The following is a 13882-nucleotide window of genomic DNA, read 5'->3' as shown; positions in this document are numbered from 1 at the left end:
TTTACTTTGCCATAGAATATTCAAATTTTCAGTGAATTTCATTGCATCGAATATTTTAGTCATTGTAAAAAAATAATATAGTATTTGATTTTGTAGCAAATACTATGTAGCAAATGCAATTCTTGCCCACCTTAGCAAAGGTCATTTTACTTATTTTTGTTCTATGTTTTCAATGTAGTTTTGTTTATTATGATTTATTTTAATTTGTTAGTAATGATTTGAATTATTTTTTCTAGAAAATGTGTGAGACATCAGTTAAACCTCTTAGCAAAACAGTTATGGAAGTAAATAAGTTAGGACAAGGTCTAATTCAGTCTGCATCAAATGATGTTGACACTAGTAGTATTGAGCAGAACTTGGATGTCATTAATAATTCATGGAATGATCTTCAAGAATCGGTATGAAATTATTTTCTATTTAGTATGTTGAAAACATAGTAAATCTGGAATTGTTCCTGTTGAATGTTAATTTTTTATATTCAGGGAAGGGGAGTAATAGGAACTATATTTAACATTTTATTGTTACAAGTTAGTGTAATTGTGGGTGTTTTAGATATGATTAAGTAAAAAATTTTATTCAAAATTGTAACAAGTTTTGACAATTTTTTTACATAGCTGGAATAAGTATATTTTTTTGTAACTCAGTCATTTAAAAAAATTCAAAATTAATAACCTCAAGATTAATTGTTTGAAATTATTTTCATTATATTATTCTGAAAGCACTGTAAATTTATTCAAGTTTGAGTGTGTTATATTAATTTAACTGCTTTAAGTTTTTTGTTTATATTGAGAGGTGGAAAAAGTGAGCTGGATTAAGCATGGTTGTTTAATATATATTTATTGAGCTACAAAAATTATTTAAAATTACATTGCATCACCTTTTACTACCAAGTATGGTATACATATAATATTTACAAAAGAATGCAAATCTAAAATTTAATATAGACAGCTTTAAACAAATGAAGAGGTTTTATTAAATGTCTGACATTTTTCGTGATTTGTTTGAAACATTTGAATAAATGAATATGAATATTTAAATAAATGTCTGACAGCCGCCTTTTTAAAAATTTGTTGAAACTGTAGACTTATGTGAATAAATGAAAGGGTTGCAGATTGTCATGTTTATTTAATATGTAACACTTGAAACTAGTTCATTAACATTTGTCTTGGCTTACACTTAGAGTGTAGTTTTACCAAATAAATTTGTACCTTCAATAAATTAAATAACTAAATTAAATTATTTTTGTATCTTGTAAAACTTTAATTTATTTACTAATATTTTTTATGTTATGATGATTCTACTAGTATTAATGTGTCTCATTAAATAATGTTAAAAAAATTTCTTGATTGTTAATTTTACAGATAAACGAAAAGGAGAAAAAGCTAGATATTGCTTTATTACAATCAGGAAAATTTCAGGAAGCTCTTAGTGGTGTTGAAAAGTGGCTAAATGATACTGAAGATATGGTATCAAAACAGAAAGCACCATCTTTTGATTTTAAAGTTGTCAAAGCACAAGTTCAAGAACAAAAAGTATGTTTTTTAGTGTACTTAATATTTTAACTGATTTTGGCTATGAAATGCTTCCGAATCTTTGAAATTGAAAGTGAATTTGCAGGAAAACTATAGTCTTAATAAAAGGAGTTATCAATTTTAAATTATGTTTTTTTAATGAATTTTAGTAAAAAAAAAATCTTACTGAGCCAGGTAGAATGATTAAATGCTCAGTGGATCTAGTGTGCTAAATGCTATCAAACATTTTATTTGAGTTCTTAACATTGAACATTCCTTTTTATCAAGCACAGAGGATTAACCTTCTGAGTGTTATTTCAAGCTTTTTCCAAACTTTCAGATACATGCTTTTTCGTATCAAAAAACCAGTTTCTCCATATTATTCAGTAGACAATTGGTGTGCAGTAATTAAATTTCAACACAATTTTGCCCAAAGACTCAACCCTTGGAAGATTATAGACCTGAGTAGATCCTAACTAGATTTGAACTCAGTATAACAGTGTTTCCCAAACTTATGACTTTTGTGTACTCTTTCTAAATTTTTCGTAACACTGTGCACCACTAATAGAAAAATGAATGTATTTTTTTAAAAATATGTTTATTTTTCTTTTTTGGTACAAGTTTTGTTAATAAGTTTATTTCCATCAGTGAGAAGGATGATAATGTTTTTGCTGTGGTGAAAAAAATTGCACAGGAGTTAAAAATCACAACTGGCTGTTGACACCACTAATTATTAACTGTTAACTCTGCAAAAAATAGCCAATAGAAAAATATGTAATCGAAATTTTCATGACTAGCTTTGTTTTTAAATAAAATGTTTTGAAATTTTCGTTTGTTGCAAGATATTTTGCATAAGAATGCGTCGTACCCCTGGGGGTACGGTACCACACTTTGGGTACAGTATAAGAATACCCAACTGGAATGGAGCAAAACCTAACTCTTTCAATTTCAATGTAAATATGGCCTGGAAGGAAGTTCATCCGGTTCTATCATGTAGCAAGCTCTGCTTTGTTTATGCTTGAGGAAGGTAAAAACATCTCCACATGCTTCTGAACCATGTCTTTATTCGAAATAAAGATGAGGCAAATATTTAGATTTTGACTTAAAAATTTTTTTACATTTAACCTAGCTACATCACAAAATGAAAAGCTTATTAGTTGTCTACTGAAATTTAGTTCATGGATTTATAACTTGACAACACTACATCATTTGGCTTTAGACTTTTATGTATTATTTTTTTATAAATCTATATCATGTTAAGATTTTTCTTAATAAGAATAAATATGAGTATTATTGATTTGTTGAGATTCAAAATTATACCAAAGTTTTTCTTAGTATCTTTTATTAAGTATGTTATTAGTTTTGAAAATGTTTTGAGCAGTCACCATGATTATTCTAATTAATTTTAAAATTTGTTCTGTTTCTTATTCTGTAGCTTTTTTTAGTTTAAGCTAGTGGGTCCCATTTTTTTGCAATAAAACCCTATATGATTGATTTTTTTTAGTAGATTGCAGACTTAATTTATTAAGTTCATAAACAATTTTTAACGTTTTAACCAAAGTTATACTTCTTAGTTTACTTATTAGTTTCTTTACATTAAGTCTTATGTCAGATAGATGAAATCACAAGGCTTGAGCGGCATCTAGTCTAGTTTGTTTTCAGCGTATGGATAATCTGAAAATAAAAAATTAAACTAAGCAGAATTATAGTTTCAATGAAATGAAGAAAAAAACTGTTGTCAACTTTGAAAATGGTTATAAAAAATTTCTCATAATTGCTGTGCCTCCTCCACATAACAATATATTTATATAATTCCATAATAAAAAATAACCCTTATTTAAAATCTGATTTCAGTTTCTGAAAAAAATGTTGTTGGATCGTCAAAATAGTGTTATTTCTTTGAAGTCTTTGGGTTCTGAATTTGTTAGTACTTCTAAATCAGCTGAAAATGAACTGGCTGAAACTTTAATGAAAACTCTTTCAAGTCGGTTTGAAGAACTTATATCAACTGCAGAGGAAAGAATGGTATGTTTGGAAAGCACAATGCCCCTTGCCCAAGACTTTCAAACTTCATCTGCTACACTTTCTGAATGGCTGGAAACAACTGAAAAAAAATTGGCTTCCATGACATCAATCCCAGTTGAAGAACCCCGTATCAAAGTTATGATCTCCAACTATAAGGTAACTTTCGATCTTGTTAATTTTATCATTTATTTATATGTTATTGTTAAAGTATAAATTATTCTTTAAGTATTAACTCGCTTTTCTACTGATTAATATTTTAAAAATTTTTTTAATTTGTTTGAAAAAGTTCTAGTTTTTATTAAAAAATAGAAAGTGTATTAGCATGTTACTCACTTTTCAAATGCTCTAGCAGTGGAAACTCTTTATGTTCTTCTTATAAATGTATTCCCATAAAACAAATTCTGTTATTTGACTTGAAAAAAAATCTTATTTCTTTTGTGTTATCAGGAGACAGGATTTTAATATTAGTGTGATAGTTAAATATTTTACTTCATTTTGCTTTAAAAACAGTAGAAAAAGTTTTTAAGCTATAAATTTGTTTCATTTTCACAGGTTATATCTAATGATATTGAGCAACAAAAGAAATCCCTGGAGAAAGTGAACACAATATCACAGAGGTTAAAAAAGGTTGTCAACCCAACAGAAACGGAATCACTAGTACAGAAAGTTGATTCAATAAATGAGAAGTTTAAAGAAATTGAAGTTGTTAACAAGAATGTTGGATCTCTTTTGGAAAGAACTCAAAAAGGAATCCATAGTTTTTCTATTACTTATTCTCAAGTTATTACAAGAATCGAAGAGATATCTACAAAATTGAAAAGCTTTCAGCGTTTAAGTACAGAATCTACCAAGTTACAAACTCAGCTTACAAATTTGAGAGTAAGTAATAATTCTTTTAATCCATTGCCTTTGTCGATATTCATGTTTATGTTAACGCATCAAAGTTTTCGCAAAGCAGATTCAAATTATTCTTTTATTATGTTTGTTGCATATAAATTCTTTTAATTAACTTACAGTTACTAGTAGATAAATAGTATTAGATCATGCTTTTAAATGAGTTAGTATAAGATTGTTAGAGTAACATTGTATTAAATGTTATTGAAAAATAAAACATTGCATATTCTTATAACAGAATGTTTTCAAGGTAAAATGTTAAATTTATTTATTTTCTTACACATTATAAGTTCTTTTAATTGTGTACATATAAATTTTAATCATCTTTACTTCATTAGTTCTGAAAGGAAAAAACTATATTTAAGAGTGAAAATAACTGCCTCTTATATTTTAAACATGTATTGTTTGTTTATTTTCTGGTGTGTCCTGAACTCTTCTTTAAAGAGTGCATATTGATGATTTATGATATCATTCTTCTTCTTGGGCACTACAGCCTATGACAGGCCAAGGCCTTCCCAATAAGTTTTTGCCATCTTGATCTATTCTGTGTCATGGCCTTCCAGTTAGTTATTCCTATTATCTTTAGGTCCCTCTCAACTGTGTCCACCGACCTACTCGGTGGACGACCCCTTTTTCTTGTACCTTATATGATATCATTAGTTATGCATAAAAAAAATTCTATTATTTTCGTATCTTTAATTATTTTTAACAGTTTGTATAGTTTTAATGCTGATATAGCTTCCTATTTCATTTCTAGAACTTAAAAGAGAAGTTGGATGAAGAGAAGACAAATATTAATAAACTGGTTACTTCTGGGGAAGAAATTATGAAATATACATCAGGTAACTTTTTTTGCTGAAATTACTATAACTAAAAATTTACTGTAATAATGAAACATTTAGAGAATATAATAGCTTCTGATTTGAAATTGTAACCTGTTAAGATATTATACAATGAAGCCATGTTTTTAATATTGTAAGCAATCTTTTTTACATTATATAACACAAATATGTTATACTTTATTTACGTTATTTATAGTGTCCGATGATAGTTGACTAAAACTACATATTTAATAACAATGAAAAACTGAATAAGATCAATTGTTTGAACAAATTAAAAATCTAAATACAGTTATTTTTATAGCACCAACAATCTGTCTGTTATTAAAAAAAATAGTTGAATAGGTTGTGGTATGAATGTCCAAAACCATTATTAAAAAGTTACTTGGTTCCAATCATTTGACAGCAATGTTAAAATTGATTAAATCAAAAAAATTTTATTGCATACTTTAAGGCTTTATGTTGCATGTCTCTAAAGACTAGCTGAGCTAGATCAAGTCCATGGTATTGTACATACTAAGGTAATCCAAAAACAATTATGGATTAACAATAAGATCCTATTTAAGGAGCCTCAGGCTGGCCATAAACCATGAGTTGTTTGGTGAAACACTTGGTGGAAATTGTCTAACACTTTGAATCTTCTGTGTATATTAAATATCAAAGATTACCATATTGTTTTGTTAGCATGTTTTATGAATTTGGTTGTCCAATAAATTTTTTGCACACTTTAATGAGTTTTAAACAGTTTTTTTTATAAAATTAAATTTTAAAATTTCAGTTCACATATATAAGTAACTTTATGTATTTAATCAAAACTAAGTTATAGAACTGTTTGAAGAGTAGTTGCCTTTTCAAGGATACATTGCCTTCGCCATGCTTTATTTTCAAGTTTCTGATCCATCGTTCAACTAAGTTGATCCTTATATAATTAAGCATAATATTTTGCAATTTGAAGCAATCGTGGAGTTTTGTTTTCTATTACGAGAATTTTGTATCAACAAATTTTGGATAAAATTTTAAAACCCTCTTGTTAAATGAGTATTTCTATTAAGAAACTATGATCTATGGTCTCAAGCCAAAAGCAACCAATGTTTCAAAATTCATGCAAAAATATTACAAAACTGCTTTTGTATTTATTCTTTAAAATCAGTAAATAAAGTTTTTTTCTTCTTTTTTTTTCCCTTCGCAATTCGACTTTGTTTGCTTACTGATTATGTAATGTATTACTAAACTTTTACATTGTATGTTCATTAAACCACACATTTATTGGAATCTTAATAAAATATTTTATTTGAATCATTGAATTTATTATTATTTATTTTCTTGTTTACTTTTTTTTCTTTAGGGGAAGATGCCATACAAATGAAAGAGAAATTAGACACACTTAGTATGAAACTTTCTGAAGTTTCGAACAAACTTAGTGAAAGACTGAAAACTGCTGAAGAATCATTTCCGTTGGTGGAATCTTTCTATACCTCCATTAATAAGCTTACTACATGGCTTGATTCTATTGAAAGATCACTAAAGCAAATAGATAATAGCTCATTAGATGTACAAAGTGAAACAATAAAAGTATGTGTTTTTTAATGATATTTTGATAGATGTTTTAGTGATTAAAAATCTGATTCAATGTAAATGTAGTTTCAGCTCAATTTACAATTAATTTATATAATTTAATCTGCAATTTAATTATTTATAATGCATCTAATAAAATTTGTATCTGTCCAATGAAATCTTTATCCAACTAAAGATATTTATTTAAGGCAAGAGTTCTTAGGTATAAAATTAAAAAAATATTGCGTCAAAATATGCAATGAAGAGCTATATAGATATTTCTAAAAAATTACAACCTAAATATGCTTTGGTATGAAAAAAGAGATATGTATAACTACTATTCTAAACTAAAACTTCCTACAAAATTTATTTAGAAACTTTATAAAGGCTGTTTAAAGCTATTGAATTCATGTAGCCAATCAAATAAAATTTAGTCTAAAAATAAATGTAATCATTTTTATACCTCTTTATTTCACTTTTCTTATGTATTCATTATTTGCTATATTTTCAGAAACTTGAGGACAGTATTCCAGAGTATCGTACTGAGTTAGATAAAATCAATAATACTGGACCTCGCCTTAGTCAACTAGCACCTGGAGAAAGTTCTATGATGTTTGAGAATCAGATCACTCGTGTTAATCATAGATTTGAAAAAGTATGCGAACAAGTTCAACGAAAAGCAGAGAGGATTCAGCTTACACTTCAACGAAAATTTGATGTACGTATGTTTTAATTTTTTTGAACTTGATCAATATTGATTTTTCATCGTTAAAAAAGTTTTTTATCCCTCTTTTGTAACTTAGTATCTTTGCAAACAAATATTTTTCATCACACTTAAAAAACATTTATTTAAATATGAATTAGGTTGTTGGTGATATTGATGAGCTCTGTGAGTGGTTCAAAGAAGTTGAAAACAAAGTTACTGCATCAGAGGGCCTTTCATCTGAACCAAGTTGTTTGTCTACCTTACTCAAAAAACAAAAGGTATGACCTTATTCTAATATTAAGTTTCTTGGTGAGAAACTTTTATTTAAGAATTGTCATAAAAATATTATGTTTAAGAATGTTTATTATAATTTTTTACCCCTTATCTGAAGTTTTAGAACTATTCATAATTGTGTAAAATGGCCCGCAATGCTGATCACATTCTGACCATCATACAATTGGTTTCAATATTGTAAAGCCTTAATTTCCATGACCCACTAGCCAACAAACTGGGTGTTTTGCGAGTGCTTTACTTTATAAATTTTGTTGAGGAGTGACAAAGTTTTGATTAAAATATGTGGCTGTTGTGAGTCTGAGAAATGAAACTTTTATTTTTCAATTCTATTAATGGTACTTATTCATTTAGGACTGATTCATAGAAGCGTAACAAATCGCCATGCTATTATTGACACTACTGGTGCACTGTTTTGGTCATGGGTGCAGTTTTAATAGTTACTATAGATACTAATATAGATACAATTGTAGTACTTTTTGTACCTACTAAAACTGCATCAATACAGGGCAATTCAATTTTAATATAGATATAGTGGAAAGAGTTTTTTTTATGTCCCCTCAAAATAAACAAGTACCAGAGAAAATTGGTTGGTTGTAAATATTTCATTAATGTTTCCATGTTTTCAAAATTTCAACGTCTTCATAAATAAATTGCTTCATTCTTGGAAATTAGTTGGCATTAAATTGCTATTTCCAATAACTAGTGAGTTTAAATTGTATTATTAAAACACTGTATCTGTTATACCTATTATCTATTGTGCATTTTGTTTTCTACATAGTTAATGGATTTCTCATTCATAATTTTTTTTCTTTCTTTTAGACATTATGTGATGATTTAAATGGACAGAAAAATAGAGTAAGAGATGTGACTACTACAGCAAAAAAGCTCTTAAGGGAATCATCATCCGATGATTTGTCTTATATTAATGAAAAAATCGAGACTTTAAAAACTAAATCAAATAATGTTGTTCTTTTATGCCAAGAAAGGCTCAGTACACTTGAACAAGCATTTCCTCTTGCCCAGCATTTTTATGAAACTCATACAGATTTAGGCCAGTGGTTAGATGAAGTTGAAGGTGAAGCTGAACTCCTGGAGGCTCCAGCTTTAAATTCTGTGCAAATCAAGAAGCAACATGAGCGAAACAAAGTATGCATTCAATTTTATTCAGCTGTTAAGTTAATAACTTGTTTTTCATTTTTTTAACAATAAGTGTTTAATGTTTAGATGTTAAATTGTTTATATGTTAACATAAAGAATCGATTAATATTCTTTTAATAATATTGTAATTTATTTTTGAATTTATTTTTAAATATGCATTTTTTAATATTAAATTAATATTATCCTGTATAAAACTTGATTCTAGCATGATCTTGTTGTTTATGATAGTTACTCTTTCTTGGTAAATCACAGCTGTTAAGCTGACTGAGAAATTATAGTGACTTTTATTTTAGATCCTTTTGCAACTGAAACACTTTGAACGTTTTTCATCACGTGACAGCAAAATAGCTTGAGTTTGAAGGCTAAGTTCAATAGAACTATTTCTGACCAATCACAAAGCAGATACTCCATTTAATGGCGGTGGTGGAGAAAAATCAAGGAGATAGGAAGATAAAAACTTGGTTATATGTTAAAAACACAACTAGATATTTTTATGTAAATAATATGCTGATTCAGCAATGATATACTAATTTTAATTAAGTGATGCAAATATTTCAAATTACCTATTTGCGTTTATAAAGTAATTTCGGAATTGAAATTCAATGATTCTATGATTTGATCTTCATCTGTAGTCGTTTTTATTTCATAATTTTTATTTATTACTGATGAAAACAAACTGCCAATATTTATTTAATTATCAATTTTTACAAGGAAATTGCAATTATATTATCTCATTACAACTCTTGATGCAGACTAACATTTTCTGATCGGGTTAGATGTATATGTTTTTGCAAGCATAAGTATTTTGAAATTGTAAATGTTTTTACTACTCGGAAATATTTTAAAAGTTTAAGTAATATAGATGATTACAGACACAAAAATCTATGGTGGTAAGTTCGAAGTTAGGCAAGCAGACACTTTTTTGAAAGTCACAGTTAAAAATTCTCCTTTAGACCATAGTTGAGAAAATGCACATGAATCTTTTCATTGGAGGAGAAAAATTACAACACACCTGCACAACACAAGTGACCTGCATAAAAAGATAGTTTCTTTAATGGGCAACCCTTCTACCTCAATAGTGATCTAATGTTACAGTTGAATTAGAAAGCCAGCCAATTTCGAATATCAATTGAATGGGTTCGAAGAAATCAAAGAAGCGCCTTTTAGTTGCATAAGGGTGTTAATCTTAAAACAATTCTAGTAATTTATGTATCTAAATATTTCTCTTTTTTCTTGTCACTTACATCTCATATTTACAACAATTTACACTATAATTAGTGTTAAATATTTTCTTATTTTAATATTTAGAATTTGTCTCAGTCTGTTCAAGAACACAAGCCTTTAGTTGATAAACTAAATAAAACGGGAACAGCTTTAACTAAGCTTTGTACTGAAGAAGAGTCAGATAAATTAGAAGTAATCTTGGAGTCTGACAATAGTCGATATAATGCTCTTCGCAAAATACTGAGAGAACATCAAGTTGCATTAGAAGAAGCATTACAAGCTACATCTCAAGTAAGTCATAAATTTTTTTGAATCATATATATTGAAACCTAAATGAATACCTGAACCCTTTTCAGTACAAGCCCAACTTGGTTAGTTATCTTCAGAAAAGACTATTTTATTATTTGTGAATTTTTGTAATCTTATTTTGTCAGTTCTCTGAAATTTTTTATATTTACAAACAAGTAAATAATTTCTAAGCCTTCAAGTTACTACAAACTAGACATTTGCAATGTATTCGGAAAGAAACATTAAAGTATGATTTCACATGCGATTGAAGTTACCGAATGTAGTGCTCATGTATTGCTATCTGAAATGAAGAAGCTAATAATATTTATGATTTTAATTTTATTGCGTTATTCTCAGGTTAGAAAGATAAAAGAAAAATCATTTTCACTCCCAAATTTTTAAAAACATCTAAATCTTTTTATTGTAGTGAAAGTTACAATATTTTTTTAGAAATACATGGAATTTTTGTTATGAAACAGAAAGATAAAACCTTAAAATTTAACTTAATTTTAATCTTACTGGTAGCAGCCTTGTAAAAAAAATTCAGTAATTATTTCTTTTTCTCTTGTTGAGTTTTCTTCAACTGCTAGGAGGATAAAATACATATTGACTATAATAAATAATAACTCTAATTGATGTAAATTATTTACCTCTAATGGTGTTATAATGACTAGTAATTTTGGTGTTATTATTCTTACAATAATTTCTATTATGTAATAAATTAATTGTTTGTCAAATAATTGCTAAACTCTTATTTTGGAACTGTCAAATTACGTTTGTCAAATAATTACCAAACCTTCATTGTGTTTTTGATTGTTATACATTTTTTTATGTTAAAGTATTTATTAATTTCTCTCTTTTTATAGTTTTCTGATAAGTTAGAAGGCATTTTGACAGCTCTGACATCTACAGCTGATCAGTTAAATAATGCTGAACCAATTTCTGCACATCCAGATAGAATTCAGGAACAAATAAATGATAATCGAGCTGTGCTTCAGGACCTTGATAAGCGCACAATTACACTTGAAGCTGTTAAAAAAGCAGCCGATGATGTTATTGGCAAAGCTAGCAAAATTGATGAACCTGCTGTTAATGGTAATGTAACCTTTTAATGAATTTTAATTCTTAAAAAACTGAAATTTTTTTCATTAAATTTCTTCATCTCCTTTTTTGTAAGGAACAAAAAACACATTTTATTGTTACTTAAGTTTATCAATAATAATAGTTAATGGCATTAGATATAAAACTTCAAGTGATATAGAAATAAAACTGCAACTAACTAGCTACTGACAAAAGTATTGTAAGAGGTGAAAACATCATACTAATTTCACATACAACTGAACAAAAGATAAATTTTTTACAAGGTTGTTAGTATACTAGTTTAAACTAAGTGAAAAAATTTCTATATCTACATTGAGGTACTAAACAAATTAATTTATATGATTGTGTACATATTTATCTATATTTTATTCCTTGAAATGTTTTTTGAATTTATATGTTAGAAAGTTAAGCTGAAAGGATTTTTTTTTTAATTTCTACAGTTTCGAATTAAATCCTATGAAACAAAATAATAATGAATAAAATTTGTATTACTTCTGTATGTTATAGATATAAAAATGAAATTGGATAGATTAAATGACTTGTGGGCGACCATTCAAACAGCTGCTCATAAACGTGGCAAATCTTTAGAAGAAGCTTTGATTGCTGCAGAGAAGTTCTGGGATGAATTGACTGCTGTAATGAAAGCTTTGAAAGAGTTACAGGGCAACTTGAATGCTCAAGAACCACCTGCTGTTGAGCCTGCTGCTGTTCATCAACAACATGAAGTCTTACAAGTAAAGTCTTCCATTTTAACTTTTTTATAGCGATTTTCAAATTTGTAGTTCCAAATGATAATATATCTAAAATAAGGAGAAAAGCTCAATGTTCATTTAAGAAAATGATAATGGCTCAACATATATTTTTTATCCTTGGTGTTATATTGTTAATCTTTCAATTAACAAATATTATATTGTTAATCTTTCAATTATTCAAAAGATTTTTTTAGGTTAAAAATTAAATGCTTAATATAAAACGGAATATTTTTTTTTTTGCATACTTCTGTTCAAATGTTTTTAAAGATTAAAATTACTCTTAAAATCAGGAGAAAATAATTAAAAAAATATTTTTACTTTGTTCATCAAAAGTCTCAAGCAATCTGAATTTATATCAAATAAATAATTAAATGCTGCAGACTTTCTGCCGACACAGCTTGAAAAATATTTGAACATTGTAAATTTTATATCATTTAATTATATTTTTATTTGGACTTTGAATAAATAAATTTATATTTAATAGAAATGATGTTTAACATATTTAAAGACAAAAACTCATGAGAGAATTAGGTGTAATTTTTTATTACATTTTTTACTTTTGCGCAGCTTTTTGTCTCTAAATAAAATAAATCACTCAATCTGAACACATAAAGCAGATTAGTAGTTTGAGTTTGTACAGATATAACGTCAGATATAGTGATTAGTTTACTCTGAATTAGAGTCATATAATGCATTTTTTGTTTTATTTTTCTGTTACGTGCATATCATAGATAATCAAAAAAAATCAGATCAAGATTGTTTATTTCAAATGTTCTGTTCTTTTTTAAACATTTACATTTTATATTCAATAATTTTGATATTTTATGCATTTTAATTGTTTAGGAAATTAAGCAAGAAATCACCCAAACAAAACCAGAAGTAGATCACTGTCGTCAAGCTGGGCAAAATTTGATGCAGTTATGTGGTGAACCAGATAAACCTGAAGTGAAAAAGCATATTGAAGACTTAGACTCTGCTTGGGAAAATGTAACAACTTTATATGCTAAAAGAGAAGAGAATCTTATTGCTGCTATGGAGAAGGCGATGACTTTTCATGATACACTTCATGTAAGTTAATCTCAAAATGATCTTACTTGCTGTTAATTTTTGCTAAATAACAAGCAAATGTAACATGTTAAGTTTTGTAATAATACATTTAAAATTTTCCAGAATTTGCTTGAATTCCTTGATACTTATGAAGATAGATTTAGCAAATTTGGTGCTGTCTCTTCAGACATTGATTCAGTAAAAAACCAAATCAAGCAACTTAAGGTCAGTATAAAAACTTTTTTTTTAATATAATATTTTTATTTGGAATAACCATGAAATGTATCTGTAAGATCATAAATAATTTATAATTTTTTCAAGGTAAAGTTGTTATATATATCTATAAAACTAAATATCTATGACGTTTCAAATGTTCAGTATCCATTCTAGTGATTAGCATGATTTAACTGCTGCTTTTGACAAAGCTGCGGCTATTATGCCCTTTTTATGTCGTTCTTTTACTATCTTTTTGTTTTGTTATATCTGAAT

At 27.4% G+C, this 13882-nt stretch overlaps 1 protein-coding gene across 9 annotated transcripts in view; it reads left to right on the top strand.

Moving 5' to 3' along the window:
- LOC107443336 (dystonin) overlaps positions 1-13882 on the top strand; it is a 289005-nt gene that overhangs the window by 244996 nt on the left and 30127 nt on the right. For all 9 annotated transcript variants that reach the window (XM_043041044.2, XM_043041042.2, XM_043041041.2 and 6 more), the window contains 14 exons: positions 237-398; positions 1362-1532; positions 3366-3692; positions 4089-4415; positions 5188-5272; positions 6615-6841; positions 7335-7541; positions 7688-7807; positions 8643-8969; positions 10290-10496; positions 11360-11588; positions 12102-12328; positions 13190-13414; positions 13517-13618. In XM_043041044.2, coding sequence (XP_042896978.1) covers positions 237-398; positions 1362-1532; positions 3366-3692; positions 4089-4415; positions 5188-5272; positions 6615-6841; positions 7335-7541; positions 7688-7807; positions 8643-8969; positions 10290-10496; positions 11360-11588; positions 12102-12328; positions 13190-13414; positions 13517-13618 — 2943 coding nt within the window. The remainder of the gene's footprint in view (positions 1-236; positions 399-1361; positions 1533-3365; positions 3693-4088; positions 4416-5187; positions 5273-6614; positions 6842-7334; positions 7542-7687; positions 7808-8642; positions 8970-10289; positions 10497-11359; positions 11589-12101; positions 12329-13189; positions 13415-13516; positions 13619-13882) is intronic.

This window comes from Parasteatoda tepidariorum, chromosome X2 (genome assembly GCF_043381705.1).
Source record: "Parasteatoda tepidariorum isolate YZ-2023 chromosome X2, CAS_Ptep_4.0, whole genome shotgun sequence".
Lineage (NCBI taxonomy): Eukaryota > Metazoa > Arthropoda > Arachnida > Araneae > Theridiidae > Parasteatoda > Parasteatoda tepidariorum.
Note: the sequence above shows the minus strand (reverse complement) of the source record. Positions and strands in the feature narration are given on the sequence as shown.